Here is a 27965-nt window from a genome sequence, read left to right as displayed (position 1 = left end):
ATTTGAACCAAGTTACGTGGTTACCAGGGTCGTCTGCTATGCAATTCTTGAACCGGACATTGTAAAACCATGCGTGCCGTGGTGAAATGAGAATGCAATTGCTAGTCTACAGACGAAAATTGATTGATGCATTGCACCTGACTGCAACCACGGATTCTTTTTTTTCGTTTTTCAAATGAGAAAAAATCAACATTATGTGTGGTAGCTACTTTTTGCAGGGTCACCAGCATAACATAAAAAATCCATTGAGTCAATAGTATTTCTAGTTAACTAGATTCGTTTAATTTTGTATTTTCCAGCTGTTATCGCGCAATAAAATACGATACTAGCAACATTGTTTTCCGAAGTTAGCTTTACTGTTACTTTGAAGAATAGGCCTACATCGTTAAATAGCCTGTGGCAGAAGATGCATCGCTACATGGGTAGAACTTTACAACGGAGCTAGCAACTGTAACATTTTTAAGTCATATGCCAGTTACAATATGCTACCATGCTAGCTTTAACTGGTTATGGCACAATAAATTCAACCGTTGTTACGAATTCAATGCATACTTTTACAAATTGTTTTAACGACCTATTCAGATAGAAAAACCAAGGGTATATGGTTTGCATTGCTGAAATGTGTTTCCTCATGCAAGAACTCCGGGGGTAACGAAAGTGCTTTCCTAGATATTTGGTCCAATACAATATCAAGCAATGGGCCCTGGCCCATGATCTTCAATCTCCATGTCTAGATGTCCAGTAGTTCCCCGCTAAACAGGTCACAACTATATGATCAGATTGACAATGGGTCTGCTCCGGCAATCAACCTTGCTCCAACAGCACCTGAACACTTATTAACGAATTGTTTAAATCCATTATTCCAAAAGCAAAGCACTCAGACTAAAGCTTTCTCTGGCTTTTTATAGCATGCACACTGTGCTGACCAGCAGGGTGGTTGGTTGTTATGGCCATTGAAGCCATTTCTCTTTCTCTAAGGTTCTTCTCGGGCCTCTGCCTCAAAACAGCACCTAAAATGACAGGTGACCTAATGACTCAACCAAAACAAACACCAGTTTGAGACGGTTGAGAAGTATGGAAGAAAGGAAGCATTATGAACCCAACATTTAATTCATAAGTCCTCCAGGAGAGAAATATTTTCAAGGGTTTTATACTGCAGCCAGGGGATACACAGGCACATCCAGGAGAGTAAAAATATAATTACAGAAAGGAAAGATGAGTTTGCATGGTGTGTTTGCTCCCCAGTGAAATTCATTTATTAGCACCAAATATGAGGGATGCTTCAAGCTGGAGAGAAAATAATTTATTAGCACCAAATAAATGTAACATTTTTTATATTTAGTGCTAATACATGCATTGCACTGGGGAGCAAACGCAGTGTGTGGATTCATCCTTGCTTTTCAGTCTACTGTTCTGAGGCACGTTTCTGAGACTTTTCACATACCTGTTTTTCATTTTCCGTGAGAATATAACCACTGCATGTTCCCATATGTTTTCAGTGTAATTCTCAAAATTTGGAAACCGAATAAATATCTCAGCCAGATGAATGATTATCAGTAATGTTCAGAGTATCCGGTCATCTTGACGGGATTATTTAAGTTCAGCCTCGCGCTGAAGTTCTTTCAGTTGCAATTCTGACACCGGTTATTAGTTCAGTGAATCTGTGGCTTCCGGGGGATGTTGGGTCACAGTGATTAATGATTGGTTGCACCGGTATCAGTGAGCGTGAGTATTAGCCGCTCTGTTCATTTTTTTTATCTGTGACAGCGCTGAGGACGTCAGGGCTTCCTGGAACAGTCTATCCTTGGGTTAACGAAGGAGAAGTCGTTGAACATTGTTTGGTCCACGCTGTTCATCAGCGCCCGGTCTGTGTACGACAGTCTTGCCTTCTCATTTATGAACTCCTTATCAAAGTTGCTGCAGTCACTCGGAGAGTTCTGCAAATGAATGAATGAATTGGGAAATAGGTTAAAATGCACTGTAAGGCAAAAGGTGAATATGAGGCAGCACCTGTAATTGTGTATTTATTTCCACGTAACTGAGGTAACGGCTGTTCCATGGTTATGTTCTGGGAAAATAGTGGATTTTTGGTATCATTAAGATTAAGATCAACATCGTTTTGGATGTGCTGGTGCATGGTGTTTTTGGTCTAGAATCTGACTGGAATTTATCAGGCTCTGCCGAGCTTAGTCCAAGTTTAAAATATTTACTGTCAGTGGGATCTGAAATCTGTTCATTGCATCTGATGTATCCCATACCTGTGGTAGTGCCCATGTGCAGGTTAAAAACAATAGGTAATTATACACTCACCACTTTAGGTCGAAAGGGCGGCTCCACCTGTCGGTTCTCGAGCGCAGTCCAGTCAATGTCCCGGAAGAAAGAGTGGTGCCGAATGTTCCCTCTCACGCCCAGTCTCTTTTTCGGCTCCCGGACAAATAGCTGCAACCAATAACAGCGCAGCTGTGGGTGATTCGGCAAATCGCACTGCTTTCTAAAAATGCAGCGCTTCATTCCAAACTTGGTAGAACAAGAATGGTTGCGGATATGCGTATGATGTGAAACGGCGCCTAGAACGCCGTAACGTGGAAATGTCGGTAGGTGTGTAAGTGGGCCTGGGAGCATGCATGCGCTCACCTTGACCAGGATATCGCGGGCATCCCGCTGCAGCCAATGGGGATAGTAGGGACTGTCGGTGCGGATGGACTGGAATAGCCTCTTCTCATCGTGGCCGTGGAAGGGAGACTGGCCAATCAGCATCTCGTACAGCAGAACCCCGAACGACCACCAGTCCACAGAGCTCCCGTACTTCTGGCCCAGCAGGATCTATAGCAAAGTCCGTATCATTCTTCAATGATGTCACTTCCTCCTCATACTGTATCATGTCATCATCGTAAAGGCAAGAAATTCATCAAAATAAATACTGCAACTTGTGCAGTTATTTTTATTCCGCAGCTGATATTCATTAACAGACTTTCTGTTTTCTGCCATAGTACCTGTCCAAAATCCTGTAAAATTTTATCTGTAGAATTTGCTTCTAAAAGAGATATTGCTGAATTAATCAAGCCAAATGAATAATGTTGTGAATAATGAGTTTGGCCCCTGCTTGATGTTACATTGTAAAATTAAACTGTTAAGTTTAAAGTCTGATTATAGTCTATATTTTACGTTTTGTTGAGTTAAACGAATGGCAATGCTGGAACCTCGGGTGCGATGTAGTCCGGTGTCCCACAGAAGGTTGACGTCCTCATGTCTCCTAGCATGCTGTCCTTACACATCCCAAAGTCGGCAATCTTGATGTGTCCTTCAGTGTCTAGCAGGATGTTGTCCAACTTCAGGTCTCTGTGATTACAGAGGGAAAAGAGTAGAGGCAATTATGTTGTCCTGGCTAAATTCCCATAAAAAACTCTCGCTACTGGTGACCTAATCACAATATCTACCAACACTGATTGGTTGCCGCTGCTAAAGAGAATTGAGCTGACCTATATAATAAGGTAATAATTTTTTTACTAGTATCATTTCCTCTATATAATCACTGCATATTAACATTTTTGTATACAAATCCTTCTCACTTAGAGTATACGTACGTACAGCATTTACCTGTATATGATACCTTTGGAATGGAGGAACTGGAGGCCACAAATTATCTCAGCTGCATAGAACCTGCAGTTAAGGGTCAACCAGAAGGAAGTGTCAGGGATCACACACGTCATCGGTACTGAATAAACAGTGCATTCTGGGATTCAGGGCTGAAACTCCTGAGTGAACATCCCTTACGTGGATCTCCGCAGGTTAAAAGTACGGCAGTTCTGTATGTGGAACATGAGGTCGCCCCCGTTCACGTACTCCATGACAAAGAAGAGGTTCTCCTGCCAAACAGATCCGGCACAGTTAACAGGTTCATTATTGCAGTATTGCTGTACATTATAGCAGGGGAATCCCAAACCTTCTGATTACCGGGACCAAATTAATGAGCAAACACGTTTATCGTGACCTGCCCTTAACTAAAATGTGGCCTAACCTGTTCAAACGTGGAAGTGATTCTTTCATTTAGCATGCCAAATCAACTGAATGCGTGTTTATGTCACAGTTTATGTAACAAGTACAGGGTTGAATCTGACCTTCTGTGAATATCAAGGGAAAGTGTATTCTGTACAGTAAATAGCTTTTTTTCCATGTGTCACCTCACGACCCACCTGGGCTTCTCCCATGATCCACCAGTGGGGGCCAACTGAATGTTTAGGAAACACTGCATTGCAGTGCTAGAGCACCTCAGTCTGGAAGGTACTGTACAGGTTAGTAAAGGACGGGGTGGATTATTACTGTAGACATTAAGAAGGGTTGACCTACTATGATGTCTTTGTCGGTAGCCAGGTCAGTAAATTTGATGGTGGGCTATTACAGTACCTACAGTGAGTTTGAAGTGTGTAGACAGGTTAGTAAAGGTAGGTTATTGCAATACCTTGGTCTGGAAGGTGCAGTGCAGGTGAGTGAGAAATGGGTGCTCCCAGGCAACAGACAAAACCCTCCTCTCCACCATGATATAGTCGACGTCATCGTCCATCAAAACCACATCCTTCTTCAGGACTTTCAATGCAAAGAACTGCCCTGTGGACTTGAGCTCTGCCAGAAAGACCTACAATGGCAACAGAGTAGGAAAATGGGCTTTCTGCACTACATTTGCACCCAATTGAGTAACCTGCATTGTGGCTGTTCACATGCAGCTGTGTAACTGAATAATAATTTAGTGCACCACATAGATTTTCTACACTACATTGCCCTAAATAATACAATTTAACCAAATAAACAATGGTAATAACTGACAAGCGTACATTAACCAGTGCAAGGCTACAGAGCATAAGGCACTTTTCAAATTCAGTTCTGTTCAGCGATGGGTGCATCCACGTATACACTCAGAATTTAATTAATATTAATAAAGGGCAAAAGTTATTTTTATGAATTACAAAATCTTACAAAATTACAAAGCATGGCACCCATAGCTCCAAAGCTGAAATAGGAAATGGTGATTATTTATGTGGTTGGAAGCTAATCCTGACAAATACCTATAATCTTGGCATCTTTGTGTGCGGATTGATACGTGGTAGAGACAAGGGACAGGCGGTGAGTAAAATAAAATGTCTTTCAAATTCAGTAGAAAAAGAAAATGTAAAGTTCCCTTTTCTATAATCCTCCATCGAAACAGCGTGTGGCAGGAATACGTTGGGGTTCTGACACTGACCTTGCCGAAGCTGCCTCGGCCAAGCATTTTGTGGAGGACGAAGCTGTCGATGGTGAACTTCTGTGCAGTTTGGGGGACCCCTGCGGTTTGCCATTGCCTCTCTGTGGAAATGAGCATCACACGTCGGTAATCTATTACTGATTCTAGGGTAGAACCTCAGAGAATATTTCACATCAAATCACAGTTTTCTTGTTGCAAAAACTCCTGAGAAGCAGCAGCAGCGGCAAACAATTCGTGGGTTAATCAGCTGGACAAACTGAATATTGTAGTTTACTGATTGACTCAAGTATATGAGTAGAATGGTACAGTAGTTGAATCTGACATTGTGGTACATTATTCCATATCAATTAGCTTCTCTATCATTTTAAGACTTGGGCTTTTCATCAGTGTACCTACAACCTGGCCACAACTGGACCAGGTAGAATGTGCAAGATAAATTGTTACATGGCTCAGGTAAGCCAGGTTTTGAATGGTTTTTGGACATCGTTTTGGTACCTTTCCTTCCCATAGAGGGTATGGCGAAGCACTGGGTGCATCCTGACGGCTCTCTGACCAAATCGGGATGGCCGTCGCCCGTAAGATCCTCCAGGCCGGCATCATCACCGTCTTTGGAACTTCGGGCCTGGATATCGAAAGGTTCTAAAGATTTCGCTCACAACACAGTGAAACTGCGACTGAAATAGCCTCCGTAAAATAAATCGAACCATTTTTTTTTCATTTCAACGGTATACTGAAAGGTTCCGGCTTTGTAGCACTGCAGATTAGCCTAGATCAATTGAATGTGCCACTCAGTCTCACACGCAATGGCTACTGTCTAGATAACAATGCAAAGGGGAAGTAGATACCGTAGACTAACTGGGAACTAACTGGGAATTTTCATTATGAACTCAGAAAAATATGGTGTGCGGTTCCACGCTGGGGTAAAGGCCAGTTGCGCCTGACTCAGCAACACACAACTTATAAGAACCGCTTATAATTCCAAGCCCTAAGGGTTTCCCAGTGATTGTACTAATGTTAAAGGAAGGATGTTACAACACATTCAACTGGTTATACAGCAGGGAGAAATTAAAACTTACTGTGAAGATCCGTGCAGGCCCAACTCCATTGGTTAGAACCTACGATAGTGTACTAGGTGCAGAAGAATAAACTGCCAAATACAGTATTTTTGTGACTGTATACTTTGACCCACCACAAGCTCTCAATCATTACCGTGATCTTAACCTGCTGGAACATGTAGACTAAGACTTCAACCATTACGCACTGAGCCCTCTCAGCGATGACCATAAAGGCGACCTGGTAAGAACTCTAGATCTTGACCATATCCCTGACCTGCTGGGTGGTCTCTATCCTGGCCAGTGCCTCTGCCATCAGTTTTTGGTTGACCCCACATAGGTTTGCTACTTTATTCACGCACTTGTGATGAACATTCATACTGCACTCTGTGAAGAGAACATATATACAGGATTATAATTACATTAAAATCATACCAATCATATATCATTTAGGACCTTTTGATCAGTGATGTCATGGCTTGTGCTACAAGTAGCACAAAATCAAACACGTTCGTACATCCATCCTGTATTTTCTGTATCAGGTAGTATCAAATATATCTATTGTTCATGCATGTCTGATATTGTGCTGTTTGTTATGGTGCCCACAGACAGCAATAGGGAAAAAGAGTGTGTGGATATTAGTCATATGCAGTCATTCTTGGAAGGTTCTCTAGCTCTCTTGTGCAGAAATATTTTGTCACTTGTACAAATTCAACCACAAACGGAAATGTCCAAGTTTCCACATCTAGGATTTGTAGCCTATCGGTATATTTGCAGGATGTGTGTTGAGGTTTGGAGGGACATTCAGACATCCTCCATCAGATAGGCTAGCTGCATTTGTAAAATTCCGACATTAATGCAATGGTGTCTGATTATTTCTCAGTTTTCTGCAACAATGGAAGGCAGCCACTTTTCATAAGATAAAGTGACTCAACTGCAATCTCTACACTACGGTTTGGAAGTGGCTGATGGATTTTCCTCAGAAGTGTGAAAGCACTCGGATCGATGCCAGCGTGTGGGGGGTGGGTGTGGGATTATGGGGGATTTCACATGGTCACACTAGCCCCCATCCCTTGCCAACCCCCGTGCGTTTGCGATGAATGTGACACTATGCCAGAATGTCATGTGATTAATTTTGTGTGATAATGTCATGTGACACACACTCACCCTCACATTTTTGGCCCTGCCTGGCCAGCCCCCACAGCAATGTGCCACAGTGCTCACAGAAGGTGGGGCTCATGAAAGTGTACGCTTTGAACCTGTGGGGCACGTCAATCTTAAACCTTTCCTTGTGGATCTGGAGAGCAGAAGTAGACATAATATACATACTAATATAATAACATTATCATTAGTTCACTTGAATTAATTTACTAACAGATGTAGAATTACAATTCTTATTTCTAACCTAATTGGGAAAACAAATGACTAAATAAATACTGTAAATATAAATTAAAAAATAAATAAATAAGTGCGTAGAAAATACAATAATAAATAAATTAAATATCCATTTTGTCATCTGACTGAATTGCTGACCTAAACAGAATGGCGCACTAATGCCATTGGAGTGAGCGATTATCATAAATTTAATCGGTAATTCTCAGCATCATCTCTTCACCAAGGTCTCTTTGCTGTTGATGGCCGAGCCCGTGCACGCGGCAATGACTTTGTCGATGCACTTCTTGTGGATGGCGGCGTTACACTCTGCAGCCGGGGGGGGGGAGGAGGAAGAGGGGGAGGAAGAGGATCAGTCAGCCGGCGCTACAAAGACACCACTTGACCGCCAATGTCAAGAGCCGCTCTGTCACACTCACGTCTGCATTGGTAGCCTTGTTTATTCAGACCCCTGAATGGAAAAAAAAAAAAACAGGACAAAATGAAACAAGACTTATTTCAAGGGCTGTCCAGACTGGGAATTTAGGTCAGATTCTTCCGTGTGTGGGGGACTGAGAGTACAAGAACAGCACTTCACGAGTAACAAAGTACATATTTGAATAATTATGTCTACTTTTTCGGTGCTTTCTATAGGACTAGGATTAGTGCAATGGCTAAGCCAAGGAAGAATGCATTATAAAATATAAGAAAAGAAAAAATTACATATTGTAGTGCAGTAACATTGCAGTTTCCGTACAATGGTGCTATGGGCATTTTATTTTATGGACTTTCATTAATTACAAATATTTACCTTTTAGCATGGCGCTAACGCATGACCACAGTTTTGCTACAGAATTGTTGTTACAGAGGCCCTTTGTTGTGTTTTCGTGTCACGCTGGCGTATGCCTTATAGGTCTCTCCTGATAAGAGCGTATTTTGTAATAAATGTATATTGCACGAGTGAAGGTTTACCAGATGAACTCCTTGCAGACGGAGCAGAAGGTGGGCTGGGGGAAGAAGGTGGCGGAGAACTCGTGGCGGTTGACGGCGTGGATCTTGGCCTGCTTGAAGGCTCCGCGTCGCTGGTGCAGCGATTGGAGGCTGACCCTGTCCTCATCCCGCTCTCCATCGCTCTGTCCTGCGGTGTGTGCGGCCAGAAATGAAGCAGACGCAGAAACACTCCGTGGCCTCCCGATCATTCAGTTCAATAGAGCAGTAGAGAAGGCTGTGCAGTTTTGTAGCGAGATACAGAGTGAATGAGTATGTGTGTGGTTGTGTGTCTGTGGCTGTGTGTGTGTGGTTGTGTGTGAGTTTGTGTGTGTGTGTGTGTGTGTGTGAATGTGTTTGGGGGCAGAGGTGATCAGCCGGATGGACAGGAAGACCAGATAAATACTTTTTACATTTATGTTTTTATAAATTTGGCAGCCAATTTGTGGGTGAGCATGTCCAATTTCCCCTGTAATCTGGAATATCCAATGAATGGAGCTACTGGCCATAGTCGGCACTGACACAGTAAAGAAATACTATCTAGTGTTCCACAAGCTCAGAAGCCTGCAGCCACATTACTGTACATAGCTGACAGGTCAGGTCAGGAGTCCTCAGACCAGCTGTAGAAGTTGGCAGTCGAAGGCACAGAACTACATACAACACCAGGCAGTACATTACAAAATTAATTTGTGTCTTTAGTTCACATAACACCATAAAACTGTTACATGCCAGCCCATAAAGGTGGGTCTGGTGCTGGGATTTATATGTCTGCTGAGTTCTTGACTAAATTCTGCTGAGAGTATAAGATTACAGTGTAAGTGTTAATTTCATGGTAGAATATCCTGGTATCTAAATCAGTGCTAACAATCTTCAGCTGTGCTTTCTCAATAATTAACAGGCCTAATTAATTGGTTAAGAGTGTTGGAGCTGGGTTACGAGTTAAGAGTATGAATCTGCAATTCTAATTAGGGCCCTGGAGGTCAAAGTAATTGAATTAAACTGTAGAATAGTGTGACCTGCCCTTGAAGAGAGAGTTAGGTGGCTGAGTTCTGAAAAAAGTCGTCATTTATTCGATGTCGGGGTAATGAAGACAGAACAGTCCGAAAAGGAAAAAGCAAAAACAAAGACGTCAGAAACACGGATGAAAGGAGAGGGAGCTCACACATTATCTTCTTTGTGATCGAAAGGAAGTTTCCTCTAATGACCCCTGTGTAAACAAGGCCTGCATTTACTCACCATCATCGCCACTCTTCTGCAGAAAGTACTTGGCTTCCAACAGCAAACGGCCCTGCGGCTTCAGATCCACCTGATTTAAGCAAAGGGGGGGGGAAACCAAACCACGGTGTCACGGGCAACGGCATTCCTCTTTGTTTCCCTTCTTCTTAAAAAATAAAACAAGATTCCTTCCATTGTTTTTCTGCTACCTTTTTTCGTGGTGCAAGCAGTCAATCACTGGCACAGCCTGAGGTTCAGTTGCTAAAATTTGAGCGCATTTCCCATTAAACCCATTTAACAGATGAAGAAATAACACCTGTGTCACCACCCAAGGCCTTCAGCGACCGAATCACTTCTCAAATCAAAGCCGTTTGTCAGAATCCGTTTATACATGAAATTAGGCTATAACTCGCAATGTTCTGGAAGAGTTCATCACTCCAGACTTTTGACCCTCTGGAAAAGTTCACAACAGCTCAGAATGCTGCAGCCGTTTTTTTTAATTAAAACATTTCGTTGCTCCATCACCCTCAGTCCCAGCACACTTTCCCCATTCCCCTTCGGACCCCCGGCCCCCCCTCCCCCCACCCCACCCCTCCCCTCTTACCCCCTTCACTCCTCCTCTTGACCCCCGGACACCATTCATCCCCCCCTTCCGGACCCCCTTCATCCCCCCAATCCCTCACCCAGGTTTCCAGCTTGGAGCTCTCCCTCTTGAAGCGTTTGGCCAGCAGCTCCAGCGGCACGCTGGCCTCCACCTCCAGGTCGGCCGTCTCGTCCTTCACCACCACGCGCATCACGCGCCCCTTCCGGATGGGGGCGTCGAACGTGGTGCTCCACGGGGGGTACATGGTGGGCTCCCGCTGCTGGCTCTCCTGCCCGTCCTCTGCCCCACACAGAGGGGAACACATCACATTTTGGGGTGTTTAGCACCTCATGCATTCACCTTCACCATCAGTCAGAATTTTACAGTCATTTCTGCTTGTATCAGTCAGCTGCAATCATCTTTATCAGGTCTGTTCATGCCAAAGTATTCCATTCATCAAGCTTCATCTCAACCATTCCCCTCAAAGAAAAGTAAAGATTATTTATACAAATATATTTTTTTGGATGCTGTTTTCTACATACCTCTCTACACTCAATAATTATTTACTTGTAATCATTATTAGTAATTATTTGCTGACCTGTAATCCTGACCCACTGCCACTATCTTCATAAATAAAAGATAAAACAATCAAGATAACTGTTTGCTTGCACACTACATTTCAGTGCTAACTGAAGAAGCAGCTCTACTGTTTCTTAATCAAAATCAAAATGTTTTCTCAATGGCTGATCATCATTCTCCACCCCTACAACAATATGCTAATTGAATGTACATACCATCTACATGACACATGACGCATAAAAACCACAGAATGACATACGTCCAGACCAGCGTATCAAACGTCCTTATCCCACAGGGAGTTCAGTCGCTTACAATTCCCGTATGATCAATATCTTTCTGGAATAATTCCAGTTAAGCTAAGACCTGCCCAGGCTTGTACACACAACCTTCTTGTGGCTAACTGAAGCCCCTGCCAAGGAATGTAACAGCACCGCTCCTCCATACTGTAAGCACGGTGCCCCACAGTGCCCCCTGAAGGCCTACCTGTGTCCTGCATGTAAACAGCACAGTACGGATTGAGGACCTCTTCGTGATACGCCAGACCTGGGTCCAGCTCAAAGGTCAAGAACCCGATTCTCAGGAACGGCGACATGGTCCTCCTGTCGCGGTGTTCGGGGCGGGGGAACTTAGCGGCCGAGATACGACCGGAATATCGACCCTTCAGCGGAGAGAAACGGAGAGCCTGTGACCTTTTCTGCAGCGCACGGAAAAACAGCCACTTCGCTTCGGACAGACGGCTTCTTCTCCGAGAAACGAAAGGGGAGAGGGGGAGAGGGAGAGAGGGAGGGGGGGGGGGAGGGAGGGAGAGCGATACAGAGAGGGAGAAGGGGAGGGAGGGAAGGAGGGAGGGGAAGTCACAGGGAGGGACAGAGGCAGCGATATGCCAAGGAGGCTAGCGCTGTGGAGCAAAGGTGTTCACTCCCAGGCGGACGCTAACGGTTTCCCTTCTGAGGGAGAGGGGAGCAGCTGGTGAAGTCACGAGGTCAAAGGTCACAGCTCCTCTTGTGACACTGGCCTTGCTGTCCGAAGCTCTGTGGTCGCCGGAGGTGGGGCTGCCAGTCAGGACATCTTGTGAGTCACCCCAATTCCAGGGATAAAAAAACAGCAAAAGTTTCAAAACAAATAACTAGCATGACACTATAAAACATAAAACGCTCAATGTCTACTCTCACCTCACCTCCTCTGTACAGTTATGAACATTACGGATGATTTCATGTTTGAAAGAATGGCAGCAGCTGTGTTTATAGTTGGTCAGGATGGTCTGTATGTCAGTGGGAGAACAGGAGAATATTAATAGATTGGTAACTTTAAACTCTAGATCAGGAATTTATGGAGCACAGCCACTCTTCAGTGGCACACATTTACAGGGATACCAGACACCCACACACACATGCAGAAATACACACTCACACACACACACACACACACACACACACACACGCAGGAATACACACATACACACACACATGCAGAAATACACACTCACAGACACACACACTCACACACAATACCCAGTACACAATACACATGTGTACATATTCACATTGTACACACAGACAGAGAAAGACAGACTGAATTTTGCAGATAACTCTTTTTGAGTGCACTCATACCTATATGCTAATATAAAACGTACACGCTCTGAATTATATCACAGAGAGCTCATTCGATTCATTGAAATACTCACTGAAGAAAGGGTTTAAGAAGAGCGGAAGGACCTGCATTAATCCCTGATCCCGCGGCTCGTCAATAGTTTAAAAAAAGCAACAGGCTAAATAAAGACGGACAGAGGAAAGGGGACACCTGTGGTGGGGCACCTGCACCAATCAGGTCTCTGGAAATCATGGCCGCGGGGTTGCACTGATACCCCCACCGGGCCCGGTTCCTTCATCGGCCACCGGGCCACTTGTCGTGCCACAGATTAAAGGAAACAACGCGGTCGGTTATTTTGTTTGCCTGCTCTCTATCTCAGAGGGAAAGGCAGTGCAGTATAATGGTTAAGAAGCAGGTTTTGTAACCTAAATGTAACAGGTTCGATTCCCAGGCGGGACACTGCCATTGTACCCTTGAGCAAGGTACTTAACCTGCATTGCTTCAGTGCATATCCAGCTGTATAAATGGATGCAATGTAAATGCTATGTGAAATGTTGTGTAAGTCGCTCTGGATAAGAGCATCTGCTAAATACATGTAATGTAATGTAATGTAAAGGAAACCCCCAAGTCACCCACAAGTCCACCTTAGCACAATAAGGTTCAGGTTCATAACTCGGACAACAGGCTGTCAGGCCATGTATCAACTTTTGAGCAAACTGAAGTCTGAGGAAAAGAAGTTCAGTTCTTTCAGAGGGGCAGAATGACAGAATGTGTGAACCTCAGTGTCACATATGGACCTGGTATAACCAATGGGACATAAACAAATTGATAAATCAGAAAATGGCTCACTCTATTGGTGACGCAGTCCTGAGTCACCTTTTCTTTGCTTGTGAGCTCCACAGCTCCTTGTAAAAGGACTTTCATCTTTTGATCAATATCATGACTAATGTTTTCTCCAAAATCTTACAAAGAAAAGCCTTCACAAGCAGTGAGTCACTGATCCATGCTGCCATTGAAGAGGCTCAGTTGTGTAGGCATAACATTCTCACTAGGCATATCTTTATTTATATTGCATGGGCTTGTTGCTTTTTTTAAACTATTGACGTATCTCTGTCACATGATCAGGGCCCTCTCTCTCTCTCTCACACACACACACACACACAGATTCTGTATTTTCTGCATCTCACTGCCTACATATTGCCAGTACAGAACCTGAAGAATGCATTTGTCTCCCAGTTTATGTGTTTCCTTCATGGTTTCTATGACAACCCATGTCAGCTGCCTCTCTCTCAGTGTCAGTGCCGCTCGGTTACGATTTTGAGATTAGGTCCTCGTTGACATGACACTTCCTGTTTCTGTTGAATGACAACTGGTGAACCACACTTCCTGTGCCTCTGTTCAGACATTTAAAAATATGGCATGCGGATCATTTCCCTATCTTGACATGCTCGAAATGATAAACATAAATTCACCATACAAAAAACAAGCCAATACAATCACCGTTCCCTTGATCAAAATGCAGAACTTAAATTCAAATGATATTACAGCCTCACAGACATCTGATTTGTTTAGCTATTACTGTCTATTTGGCCAATGAAACAACAATACTAAATTCTGCTCTTCAGAATTCATGATGATGCATAATTGACTTGACATCAAATAAACAGCAATACTGAATTCTGGTATTTGGATTCTTATGCAGCTCTTATAGTTTGTAGTAATAACAAGGCACACCTAACACAGTTATTAGGTCATTGAGTCACAGTTACAGAGTTATAGGTAGCCAGCTAGCTAGCGAACCAATGGCAGCTTTTAGATGCCTGTATCCAGGGATCGATTCCTCTGGAAAAGGACATCTGTTAAATGCCAGTAATGTAGCGTAATGGATCCAGGTTATGATAAATAGCTTTTGGAACGTGTTCACGTTCCGATAAATAACAAATGAAACCTGTTAAGCGTGGCAATTATTTGGACGCAAAGCTACTGACGCTGCACATAGTTAACCTCAATGGAGACGCTGGTCTGGAGCAGGAACCTCACTCAAGTGAAATGTAAGCTAAGTAATGTGACACTAATGTATCAAAATATTGAAATGAATGCTATGAAAACGTTCAGTAGTAAATGTAATATGACATCAACACCAGCAGCAGCAAAATGCATGAATAAAAGGAACTATTTAAATCTTTTTGTTCTCTTCCTGTTTAATTCTCAGGGAAAACGTCTTATTACAACAGAATAGCTGTTCTGCGGAAATTCATCAAGGGCCTGTGCTATTAAAAATGGAGTTCATCACTTAAAAAAATGAATGAAAATGGGGGCACGGTGGTGCAGTGGGTAGCACTGTCGCCTCACAACAAGAAGGTTCTGTGTTTGAATCCGGCCTGGGCCTTTCTGAGCAAAGTTTGCATGTTCTCCCTGTGTCCGCATGGGTTTCCTCCAGGTACTTTCCTCCCACAGTCCAAAGACATGCAGGTAGGCTAATTGGAGACTCTAATTTGCCCCTGGGTATGAACATGTGAGTGAATGGTGTGTGGAATTTAATGGTACTGCCCTGCAGTAGTTTGGTGACCTGTCCAGGGTGTATTCCTGCACACTACAGAGGATAAGCAGGTATAGATAACTGATGAATGAAAACTAATTCTTTTTCTGTGCAGGCCATAACATTGGCCAGCAGAGAACAAGTAATGTACGGCTATATATTCTGTTGGTTCTGCATATAGCTATTTTCTGTATATTTTCTTTTTACAGCACCACAACATCAGTTCTAATTAAGCATATTTTCTTTCCTGACAGTGAATGGTCACGAACACAAGCTTTTCATTAACATCTGTTGGGATCATTTTTGGTTTTAAGTATTGCAGAGAGTGTGGCACACAATGATCCTGATGACCATGTTTTGCGCCCATTTAAAATGACAGGGCCTCTGTGGTCGTGGTGCCTGAAGGTAAATGTTTGTAATTTTAAGAAATATTAGCTGTAATGGTTGGTTGCTAGCAACTGAGTCACTGACAGACTGGCTTACTGTACGCCTATCACAATAACAACTTTTAACCACTAGAGGGCAAAAGGACATGCATTTGAACTGGTCTTGTTCAGTTATTTCTGAAGTGTATTTTATGTTTCACAAGGATTCAAAAATTTAAGTGACAAAAATTTTTTGTCTCCTTGGAGGCACAGTTTTCTCTCTTTGATCAATAAAGTTTTTCTTTATGCATCACTGTTATTACGCTCCAAATGGTCAAAGCATGTCCACTATACAGTAAACGGTTAATTGATTCTATTATGTATACATAAAAAATAAAATTCATGAAATACATAATACATAGAACGTAATTTACGTGTTGCAGTGGCATTCCCAAACAGTTGAGATTCGGCAAAAACCGATGTTTTGAAAATGGTTATACAGCAGAACTGGATGTGTTTTATTTAGTATACTTTATTGACTTATTTAGCTTTGCAAGGTTCGCCTGAATGTGAAGCTGTGATCTTGCTCCAGGCCCCACACATTCTGAGATCTGCCCTTCTGACTCCAGAGAGTCAGCTCACTGGTTATGACCTCCACGGTATTGGATTTGAAATGGAAAGCCCGAAGTCAAATTTGCACAAATTCTAAGAAGATGGCCATGAAGACCTTGCTTTGGAAGCCTTGGAGGCAGGCATGTGTTCAAACTAATTAGCTATGTGAAACTGAAGCCAGTGTGGAGTGGGGGGTGGAATGATATTGCTGTAGTTCCAGTCATATTGCACGTTAGCTATGTGTTAGCTGGGATGCTCATAAACATGCTAATCCACGGATCAATGCAGACTGAACGCAATCCAGGAAAATATTCATGTTGGAGCCAGTCATCCAGATATTCTGAATTGTAAAGGGATTGGAAATGACTGAATCAGTGCACATGTGTGTGCGCTGTATGTGTGTGTGTGTGTGTGTGCGTGTGTGTGTTTGTGTAGCGGTGTATTTGTGTGTGACATTTAAAATGATGCTATAAGTAACTGTCCTTGGGTGATGGAAATGAATTGTTCATTTCTTCCATGTACTGTAGACTATATATCTGTGGTGGCTGAAATACTTTCATACATTATATATACATAATTATAGTTTATCGTTATATTGCATGAAATAAAATTAATACATTTTTTTAATCTACTTTATATATATATTAATCTGGAGCTAGCCATTGTAAAATAAGATGGAGTGTTCTGTCATTGTAACCATAGACCATTAAATACATAATACAATCAATAGTGACAATACATGATATTATTTTTGCAAAAGAATAAAAATGTGCTATTAAATACTTTTTGAGCAATCAGGTTTTGTGATCAGTGAAAAATGCAATGCTTATTCGCTCTTTCTCCAGTCTCCTTGTCTCAGTTTCTCACACGATGTTGCAGAAAAAGTATTTTAGTGGCCTGTAATTAATTTGGATAGAAAAAAAATAGAGGAGCATTAACTTTAGTGTGCAACATGTCAAATCAAAGATGCAATTTTATTTGTCGTACATTCATTTTACATTGTTCTGTGCAAAGATCTGGATGAAAGCAGATGTATCTTTGGCAACACATCATATCAATGCCCAGAATCATGCTACACTACATTAACAATGATACCTCTCCATGTCTGAGAGCTCACTGGAAAAGCCTTTACAAGAAAATAAGTTTTTTTTTTAAAATCACATTTTAACTTCTACTGTGACAGCACTCATCTTGGTAACACACACTTCAGTTAACAGATAGTTTATCTGGGTGCCACATTTCCTGTGAGGCTGCAAGTTTGCGTTTCAGTGTCGAAATCGTGTATCTCATCCACTGAAACCGGAGAAAAAGAGAAAAAATAGCGAGAGAGAGAGATAGAGAGAGAGAGTGATAGAGAGAGAGAGAGAGAGAGAGAGAGAGAGACTGTCACTGTCAGCATTATCGGTCTGATTCTGGCACACTAAGCCAGCGCTTCTCGGGTGTATACATAATTCATTAAAGCTTTTATATAAATGACTTGAGCTTTTGGAGGGTCTTATCTTTAGAACTGGTTATTTTGGCTTATTTCAGCACCTGGCTCCCTCTATCCCACCTCCTCGCTTCTCATCTGACTTCAAAGAGATTCTTTCCCCCCCAAACCCGTCTCTCTCACCTCACACCTGGTATTATGTTGGATCCCTTCAGCGTCAAAAGCCATAGTCTCACTCCAAGACCTTTGTACCTTTCCTTCCCCTGTCATGTCTACATATCTCCAGTCTGGATTAGAGGGGGAAAAAAAAAGGTTTTGCATAATTTGAGGGATGCAAATTGATCTAAAGTTTGAATGTCTGATGAGCGTTTCTCCGAGCTTCGCGTTTACATCACGAGCACAGAGGGTATTAACATGTTTTTCGGAGAATCTGTTTTGACTGGTGGGAGACAAAACTGAAAAGCACAGGCTGTTTCTCTGCGCGGGCCAAAAGCCGTCAGGGGAGACTGAAGCAGTGTGTACGAAGCACTACGTATCAGTGCAAATAATCCTTTTTGTGTATCTCTGGTAGACGGGAGTTTATACTGCTTAAGTATGCGGGAAGGACTACAGAGTACTGCAGAATGAGAATTTTCTGCAAGCGGGAGATTATCGGGGTCCGAGCACTGGGACCTATGCCCCGAGGATCTGTGACAGAGACAGAAATCAATAAGGGAAAAAAGTGACAACTGCACAAACAGATAAAAAAGGCAATGTTTGAGAAGGTAGGTCTCCTGGCGCTTGAAAACAACAGCGCAACATCAGCCCAGAGGCTTTCCGCATACCTGCAGTTTTTGTTTTTCTTTTTTCAAACCTGCCATACTAATGACATGGCTGGAGAAGGTGCTGGCGGGAACGGAAAACTCATTATTCCAGCCTCCCGAGTAGTCTCTGACAGGACCTCTATCAGGGTGACAAGCTCAAATTAATTTCCCAATTCTCAGACAGCTCAAATTAGCTCCTGGGACTGGGGCTTATTTAGTGTACTGTATCAATATGTGTAAATGTTGTGTTTACAGGTGATGGCTTTTTTTGTACCACTTTTTCAACCACTTGAGGGGACCTTTTTCAGTCCTGTAATTTGAAGAATTCAGAACAATGCATCAGCTATGCACTGGGGTATGTTTAGCCTCTGCAGGAATTATGTGTAAAAAAAAAAAAAAACATTTCAGCTGTTCAAATGTATGTAAAAGAAAATATGGCCAAATAATTCAGTAACTACATTCATGAAGGCTGAATAATGATGTAAACTACCTAAAAGTAGTTATTAATGGTGTACCTTAAAATATATTCTCTGATTGGCTATTTTTCTTATATACATATTACCTTGATCATGTTTTAGAGGAAAATGGGAGCAAAATGCTTGAATCTGAAAAATATTACATGCTGTTCATTTATGGAAGTACCTGTAGCTACCAATTGTATATAAATGTTTCAAAATAGTCATTTGAATTTAACTAAAACATACTTATGCTACAGAATCAAAAGAAAAGGTGTTTTTTGAGGCTGATCTTTAACATTTAAGGAAAGCAGGTAGAGAATAAATAAATCTAAATCACCCAACAGACATTATACTTGATGTAAAATGTACACTTGCTGACACTGTAGTCTATTTGTTATCACCATTGTAATTAGAAGCCAAGCTGTAAAAATAATGAACTATTAAGAACATCAAGTCATGGATTTACTGGACAACACCAGTGACTGCCACATCAGCATCTGACTTTCTCAGGATTCCCAGGCTGAAGTTTAATCTTCTGCCACCAGTAGGCGCTAATGTATAAGCAATTCCCATCTGAAACGCTGAACACCCAATGTGCTCCTTGTCCTAACCTGGAGAAGAGCATCTCATCCAGAAAAGATTTTTCTGTAGGTTTTTTTCCAGAACTACCGCACAGCTTTTCCCCTTACTGTAATGCCGTCTTAGCGCAAAAAAACTTAAGTTTTATATTATCGAGTTAAATAAATGCCTCATATTTCCTGCTGTTTTTGTTCATTTTATCCCACTTGAAAATGACTGTTTTTCTAACAATGACAGCATTGTTTTGTTTTTGGAAGAGTATTATAGTCACTGAGAACACACATGCGCACACACAGCAAACATACAAAGAGAGACAGGAGAGAAAGAGTGAGAGAGAGAGATAGTGAGAGACGGTGAGAGAGAGAGAAAGAATAAAAATGCAATAAAAATGCAGAGAGCAACAGTCTTTTCCTTTCTTCAGTGTAGTGCACCATTGTGTAGGAAGAGCCCTAAATACAGCCAACCTTCTCCCAGTTTTGTTTCTCAGTATTGGTCTTAAACTCCCGTCTATCAAATGTTTGTTGAAAATAAATGATACATGGAATAAACAGGGAACCTTGCCGCTTTAAGAAACTTATCAAGGGATTTAAAGGAAAGATTCTTAACCGGAAGTTAGGGACGGGCAATTCCATTCTGCGTGTGTATGCAGGTTTTTGTTGACACCAGTTACACCGGCCAAATGATCCGATTATGTGAACCCACTTATGCTGATGTAACTGCAGATCAAACCACGATACAAATGTATCCTGTTGGGACACAGGAAAGGGTCTTCAAACGTCATTCATGAACGTACCAATAAATATGCATAAAACTGTGAAAAAAGTGAAAAAAGCATAGTTTCTTTCTATGAAAGAAAAAGAAGCACGATGATTACTGTTAGCAATAGAATACTGTCTAACAGAGAACAAGAATGTAACTTTGACTAAATTAACAGTGATTAGATCTGTAAGAGTTCTTATAATAATTTATGGAAGAGTATACTGTATAAGTAGGGACTGACATTTCTGCAAGAGAGGTAATACTGATGTTAGTCTTCTGTAAGAGAAGGTTAATGATGAAGACACAGAAATAACTGTACCAGACAGTTATTGCTCTATAAGTAGTTCATGATAAAGAACACTCAAGAGCTTCCTACCAGGGGAATTCTAGATGACACCTTCATAGATGGATTATATTACATAGTAATTACATTATATACAGCATGGAATTTTGCTGCTCTACCTGAGGCACCAATTCAAAAACATCTAAAGTGGGTTCAGTGGTTGGAGAATTTATCCTTTCTTTAGCAGTAACTCTCCTGTTACAATCTGAAGCACTGTCCCAATCTCATTTTAATCACTTTTTACTCCTTTTTCTCCAAATTTGGAATTCTCTGTTTTTACCCCGCTCAGCATTACAGTGCGCCCTGTCGGTCTGGTGGGGGGTGGGGGGGGGGGGCAGTGGGGCCGAGAAGCTTTGACTTTGCAGCCGGGTGGACGGACTCATGGTGGTGACTTCAGCAGTATGTGTGTTCTTCTGAGGAGAGGAGGGGCTAAAGAGGCTCCTCCCATTTTTGCACTTGACACTCGACCGGCGCGGCCGCCCTGTCGCCGCATCAGACGATTCTACTGCATTTAAGGCGCCTCCCCCATGGGGAAATGTTAATTTCACCCTGCACAACGGCTGGTCACAGACAGCACTGGAACAGTCTGTATTGAATGCCAGACAATGGGGCCCATCCACACACTGGAACCTAGTGTCTGAGAACATAAGAACATTCGAACACATATTGACAAGGACAGGTCATTCAGGCCATTTAGTTTGTCACTTGCCTTCTTGCCTATAAATGGATTGTATGTAGAGCATTATCTGTACAAGTTGCCCAGGATGCAAAATGCAAACGTAATATAAAAAACTCCGTTATAAGGATTAGTAAATGCTCATACAAGCATAACCTTTTTCAAAAGGAGCAGTGTGAATAAAAAATGTTTATGTGGTGTTTTCCTGAAAAATACACAGTACAATGTCCAATGTTAATTCAACTTTAACTGAGTACGTTGCAGCTCAGTAGGGGCCATATGTGCTCAGTGAGAATTGATTGAACACTGAACAGTTCACTGTGTGGGTCCAGGAAACCACAGGACAGTCCGTCATTCTTCCATGTGAGTCAGTAACTAACCGCAATTCCTTCTGTTTAATTCCTCCTCCGGGCACCGTAATTCCGATGACGGGGAATACTGGATGTTTCGTATTCGCGGGGAAATTCCCAGAAGGCTGTGTGGGTCTGGCGACCGACATGACGAGACAGGAGAGATGAAACTCTGTCACCGTGCCAACACGTATCGCTTACCGACGGGGAGAAGGGCCCCCCCCCCCCGCTGATTTAACGAGCACTGCATGCGGGAGGTATCGCCTGTCACTCACAATAATTTGTCTGACAGATTACATCAGAATAGCCTATTCCCCAAGCGTGTCCTTGACACATTTTGCATTTAGAACTTCGCCGCTAAGGCAAATATTCATACTACATATTTATGTGTGTTTGTGCATGTGGGTGTGCCTGCGTGCGTGCCAGTGTGTGTGTGCATGTGTGTGTGTGTGTTTGTGTGTGTGGGTGTGTGTGTGTGGGGGCAGGGGGGGGGGGGACAGTGCAATATATGCACACACATATGCACAGCACATCCACACATAAATATGTCATGTATATTCCAGCACATTGAGCACATAGAGTGTGCTGCAAACAGTACAGCATCACTGCTGAGAGCAGCATCACTCGTTCCCTAAAGGAAAAGGTTGATGAAGCAGGGGAACATCATCAGTCAAACATCATCTGTGCCCGTCCATTCTTTTCACCGTTCAACGATTGAGAATAAAACCCCCAGTCTGGAGTCCTTATCTCTAACGATGTTTGTTCCCGTTCACGGTGGATTGCATTATGAACATTATTACCAATAAAGGTACAGCAGGACTGGGTTGTTGCTGTCCCTCCCAGTTGATCTAATCCATTATTTTAATGGGATGTATGCCTTGCAAGGTTGAAAAATGAAGGAGTCCTGTGAGGGGATGGGGAGTTTGAATGCTTTCCTCTCGTTCTGAGACGGGAGATCTTTTGTATTTTAATGCAAGAGGAGCAGAACATTTGTGTTCTCAGTGACTCATTCGGTTCCTTGAATTTTCTGATTCAACGCAGCACACGGCCACAAATGTCACCAGTCAACGGTCAACAATGACACCCAGAAGGACACCGAAAGGGGTTACATTATATTCACACAGTTTAACTAGAGTCACCTCCACAAAGCGACAAATTATGGTTATGAATCTTAATGTGATTTTTTTTTTTTTAAACAAGGCAAAAAGAAAACATTATTTGTTGAAAATTGCTGTAGATTTACAGAAACATGCATGCATCATTAGTGCCGTCAGTAGAGATGAAACGTTATAGCAGTAAACTGCTGTTGTGTTGAAACGTCATTGTGTAATTATAGCATTGCAGTCTGTGTTAATTTAGCAAAATAACAGAACTACAAATGGGAGTTAATTTGATTTGCAATTTGTATTGAATGATTTCTTTAATCAGAATTGAAAGCATGGAAAGTTCAGTCATACGTCAAAATTTAATTTGTCCTCAGAAAATTGAAGGAATAAACATTAGCCTCACTTAATAAGCCCATCTGTGTAACTGCATCGTGCGCACACACACACACAAACACACATGCACGCACGCACACACACACACACAAGCATGTACACACTTGAAGGCGCACATACATTCATGTATAAATGGACATGCACTCCAAAGCCGCACACACAACCCACTGCACTTTGCAAAACAAAGTCAGTCTTCTTAGCCTTTCATAACAGACAAAAGTTATAAAATTATAAATTTTTCTGTATCTATCACGAGCTGCATGAAAGTCGATGCAACAGTGTGTGGTGAGAATGCAGGGGACAGAGTCGTCACTCTGAGCTCTCTTTGCCTCCTAACAACTAGAGGAAGTTGAACTTTTGACCACAGTTTCTGCATAGGCCAAAAATAACCAGATAATGGCATTCACCAAAAAAGAAAAAAGAAAAAAAGAAAAAGAAAAAAACACTTCCCCATTTCTGCAGCGCTCGTTCTCAGCAGACAGGCAGAGGGAGTTAGGGCGATTCTGCCTGGGCATTAAACAGACCTGCTGTCTTTTGTCCATCGTTGTTTGGGCTTGCCGTTTCAGCCGTCAGAATTATATATGGCAGAACCGAAGGAAAGGCACATTTTGAGTCATTGTCAAATTCGTTGCACCAAAAACCGAGCCATTCATCGCACATTTAAACGAGATGTACGAGCGAGAGACCCTGTCCCAGGTGAAAATGTATTACAATCCAGCGCTCTTTTGAATAAATTCCTTAAATTATTAAACATTTCAGAATGAGGACATTATGCCATTAGTTTTAATGAATGAATCTGGAGAGTACACTTTCCCAGACTGCCCCTCTCTGGCTGATTCCGGTTGGCCCCGGCTCCCTCTCACATAAGATGAAACGTCTGCCTCTGCACATTAGCGGGATTTTTTGTTGGCGGAAATGTGTTTTTCCTCGGTGCGCGCTGAAAGGAGAGATGGGAGTGAGCGGGATATTTCCCCACAGCAGCGAAGAGGGAATATGAGGAAAGATTGTTTATTTATTCTTTTTTTTCTGAAAGAAAAAAGGATGTGTGTAAAAAAAAAAAAAAAACGCAGCGCAGTCACTGTACACTGCAGCGGGACTCTGGGAGCACTTCCACACTCACGATTCCCGTTGTCATAGTAACCAGAGGAGCAGCAGGCCTTCGCACCAAAGATTCCAGCACACCGCGCACACACACACACACTAGTGCACTCACACATAAACACACACATGCACACACACAAAGTGCACTCACACACACACAAACGCGCACACACACACACACCACGTGCATGCAAACACACGCACACACAAACGCACGCACACACAATCCTCTCATTTCTTCATTTACGCTACTTTGCTGTCCGATTAACGTAAAATAATAACGGGGCAATATCGCAATGCAAGAAAAAGAAAGAGAGAGAAAAATAAATTTGGAAAGGTATATAAAGAGAGAGGATGTTTTAATCTCAGGATTGGAACGCAGCTCCATTACCTTATTGTAAAAATGCTCAGCCACAAAGTCCTTCCAGAAGCCACGTGTGAATCACCACCACCCTGCTCTATCCTATCCCCTTAACCTTGCATTGCATTCCTCTTCCCAGATAATCTGCTATATCAGTGAACTTCCATAAAGAAAATTACTCATTTATGCACCTTAGGAGTAGAACATGCAGAATTCGGTAGGGTATACAGTATAGGATGCACAGTATTTGGTACTTTTTCTGTATATCTTTCCAATTAGGTTTTTCAAATAATTGATCATGTGACTGTGGTGAATCTTTGATCTCCAACTCACTCACTCACTTGTAAAGTAGAGAAATCCAGGTTTTCTGCATGGATTTGTTCCCTTTGAGTGACAAACCGAAGTCTGCTGTGATTTCGGCGTTTTTCGATCGCGGCGTGGAAAAGAGCTTTTTTGTAGCGCGGTCCCCCTCGCCTCTGCCCACAGCAGCCGACAGCTGTAACAGTCGCAGGACTAATTGAATCCCAGGTTTACGGGCTCATTGATTTAAAGGCCTGACACCTGCACACTCTCCGTCCCCTCCGATGCTCAAATGAGAACCAGACCCGAAAAATAGCCGATGCCCTCAAACTCAGACACAAGCCTTGTCCTTCATCACACACACACACACGCACACACACACACACACACACGCACACATACACACGCACACACACACACATTGCACATGCACACAAGAGCATAAGCAGGTATGTACATGCTTACACAAGCTTGCGCACACTTTAACAGTGTTATCACACATCTCTACAGGTCCCTCCTGAGACTCAATATGATGTTTTTTTTTGGTGTGTGTGTGTGTGTGTAGGTGTGTGTGTGTGTGTGTGTGTGCGTGCGTGTGTGTGTGTAGGTGTGTGTGTGTGTGTGTGAGTGAGTGCGTGCGTGCGTGCGTGCGTGTGTGTGTGTGTAGGTGTAACGATGCATCCTGGCAGCAGAGGATGCCTCTGAAAGCTCTGCCGAACGCGTTCTGATGTCAGACGAAGCGAAGCCTCTGCCTTTCTGATTCGTACCTCCGCGGACGTCAGAGCAGCGGGAGCCGAACGGAGGCGCGAGGCGGACCTTTAGCCGCAGCGTCCCGCCGGAGACACAGGCAGATCGCGAATGAGCCGAGGCACAGGAGCGCAGGTGCGAACAGCGGGTGACGAACGCGCCGCACGGTTCGCTCTGCAGCGAGGGTGAGGGACGCGGGCGTCTGACTCATACAGGTTTCACGGCCTCGTCAGAGCGTGATGGGGCCTGTTTCCGGCAGCTCGGGCATCTTCCTTTTCTCTCTTCGCCCAGGGTGTCTGGTTACCCAGCTCTGCTCATCCACACCAGGTTAAATAAGAGAAATACGTCCTTTGCTAGCATTACTTTCACTCTGGCAGCCTCCAGAAACCAACCTTAATGTAGGGGGGGGGGTGGAGCTAGGTGAATCACTTTCACTGTTTTACAGTTGCCACTTGCTCAGCTGAGCCAATCAAAACAATTATCGCCAGTGAGCGCCTCGTTTTGATTGGCTTGTGGACACAGGTTGTAACAGCTCCGTTCGATCCATGATTTTGCAGGTGTTGTGATAGGCCAAAGATGGGATTATAGAATTTGCAATGGCAGGAAAAAACAAACTTTTAGGTTTGTGCACAGTACTGTTATTGTGCCATCACTTGGCTAATTTCTGAGAGCAGCAAGGGTTAACTAAGGTAATGTTTGGCTTCTGCCAACCTGGCTGCTGAGTGATTGATTGACAGTCAGAGAGACAAAGGCTATTACACTAGTTAAACCTGGCTAATGCACTTTGACTGCCTGAAGGAGGATGCAGTCAAGGGTTATCACTCAGCCTTATTCAGTACTAGAGGGACATAGAGGGATAGTCTAAGCAGTTTACACTGATTTTTGCTTTTGCTGGTATTGATGCATTTTGGTAATCCGCATAATATATAGTGATAAGTGATAAAAACAGCTAAATCTCAATTTGATCCGCTTCTGGCAAAGAAGTGCTACTCAATTCTATACTAATTCTGACAATTCACATTTGTATTCAGTAAAGTGCGTTAAAAAGAAAAACCAACGCAAATTCAGTCTGAGATGTTTGAGCCTTAATTTCTTTTCTGGGTTTCCTAATTCGTTTATCGGTTGCATCAGAGCTCATTTATTATTTAACACAGCTGGAGTTCGTCTTACATTTTTCGCAGATGTTCTGTTTATATTTGCATAGATCACATTCGTCTGACGTCTGCAATAAAAGTAAAACCGCTCTATAAACTCCATTCGATTCTCGCAGCTCCCCTGCTTATACCCTGTCTTGTATTTCTCCCTGTTCTGGAGCGCGACTGAATTCTCTCTGCGGTGGTACAAGCGGGACCCAAGCTGTTGCAGGTCTGAGTCATCAGCTCCTCGACCCTGGAGGGTGGCTCACGGCGCCAGTTTGCGCTCACGCGCTGCTGGAACTTTTCTGTTGCGTCACGGAAAAGCCATTATGCGAACGACCGTGCTTCCGTCATTCGCCTTCTGACCTGGCCATCCTTCACTAGTGCTGGGAACGGCTTCGGGCGTAAACTGGCGTGCGCGTATTCTTACGTGTAAGTGAAGTGACATCATTTCTCAGCACGGCTTCTCCCTAAATATAGTGCATGTGCAATTATGCAATTAGCTTGCTCCATGGTTAAAGACCAGTTTTCAGGTTCACTTCGGCCGTTTCTGTTTTCCCGCACCTGGATATAAAAGGGATGCACGTCTGTTGGACTGCTGAACTGTCTATTTCCAAGTATTAACATGTGCAGCCATCACCTAAATCAAAGAAAAGTACATTCTGTCACAATCACGACCGACTCGTGTTCAGGGACATGGACAGGAATTAAGATTTTCCGCTGAAGGTGAATCATTCACTCTAGGGCTGACGGTAGTTTATTGTATTAGTAATGTTATTTAGCACTGCACAGGGCTGTTGTGGAATCAGTGGGGTTAAAAGGAGGGACACCAATGCAGCAAAGCTGTAGGCTGTTGCTGGTAAGTAATGAAAGCAGGGCAAAAGCTTTTATCCTGTGTCACCTCACTATTAAATAAATGGTAAGTAAGATATTGCTGTTTGGTTTTCTTACCCAGACTTTCTCACAAAAAAACAATAGGCTACTCTCATTGCACTTGTCATGCCTATTCTTATAAAATGTATCATGTTCATTGTTGTACTCCAGAATAAACTAAAATATTTACTTTAATTTCACAGAAACCATTCCAAATAAAAAAGGATTGTGTTCATATTGTTGTAACTTCAGTTTTTGAACTGAAAACAAAAACATGCAAACCTGGCACGATTTACTTCTGGTGACATTTATTGGAAATTACACAGTTTCTGGCTAGAGAAAATGCTACCTCTGAAAATGGATAGCTAAGCAGGCTCATGCACATTTTATAGATGTGGAATTCTGAAATGTTTCCACTGGGT

General features: G+C 42.8%; 1 protein-coding gene and 1 long non-coding RNA gene across 3 annotated transcripts; one reads left to right on the top strand and one right to left on the bottom strand.

The window, feature by feature from the left end:
* Nucleotides 1-130: 130 nt before the first annotated feature.
* Nucleotides 131-11981, bottom strand: prkcq (protein kinase C, theta). 2 transcript variants are annotated; one of them, XM_064342622.1, is made up of 17 exons: nucleotides 11507-11981; nucleotides 10545-10744; nucleotides 9883-9952; nucleotides 8632-8797; nucleotides 8100-8131; nucleotides 7904-7989; nucleotides 7456-7585; nucleotides 6566-6675; nucleotides 5732-5858; nucleotides 5237-5337; nucleotides 4460-4633; nucleotides 3775-3866; nucleotides 3598-3660; nucleotides 3201-3339; nucleotides 2635-2823; nucleotides 2311-2439; nucleotides 131-1937 (listed from the first exon to the last, which is right to left on the bottom strand). In XM_064342622.1, the coding sequence occupies exons 1-17, from the start codon at nucleotides 11613-11615 to the stop codon at nucleotides 1779-1781; spliced, it is 2076 nt and encodes a 691-aa protein (XP_064198692.1). In that variant the 5' UTR covers nucleotides 11616-11981; the 3' UTR covers nucleotides 131-1778. The 2 variants fall into 2 exon arrangements, with proteins under 2 accessions (XP_064198692.1, XP_064198691.1); XM_064342621.1 differs by having other exon boundaries at nucleotides 2311-2823; nucleotides 11507-11828.
* On the top strand, nucleotides 1854-3199 carry LOC135258915 (uncharacterized). The gene is made up of 2 exons (XR_010331132.1): nucleotides 1854-1992; nucleotides 2319-3199. It is a non-coding gene; the product is annotated as an uncharacterized LOC135258915 (long non-coding RNA).
* Nucleotides 11982-27965: the final 15984 nt, after the last annotated feature.

Source organism: Anguilla rostrata, chromosome 7, assembly GCF_018555375.3.
Source record: "Anguilla rostrata isolate EN2019 chromosome 7, ASM1855537v3, whole genome shotgun sequence".
Lineage (NCBI taxonomy): Eukaryota > Metazoa > Chordata > Actinopteri > Anguilliformes > Anguillidae > Anguilla > Anguilla rostrata.
The sequence above is the reverse complement of the archived record's forward strand: the minus strand, read 5'-3'. Positions and strand labels throughout refer to the sequence as shown.

Bases quoted from the DNA above. Each gene is read 5' to 3' on its own strand.
- prkcq (XM_064342621.1), bottom strand. From the start codon at position 11,615: ATGTCGCCGTTCCTGAGAATCGGGTTCTTGACCTTTGAGCTGGACCCA. The intron at 8,132-8,631 runs GTAAACCTTCAC...TTTTCCATTCAG, and splicing joins GTCTGCAAGGAGTTCATCTG to GGGTCTGAATAAACAAGGCT. The intron at 4,634-5,236 runs GTCAGTGTCAGA...TTGCCATTGTAG, and splicing joins GCCGAGGCAGCTTCGGCAAG to GTCTTTCTGGCAGAGCTCAA.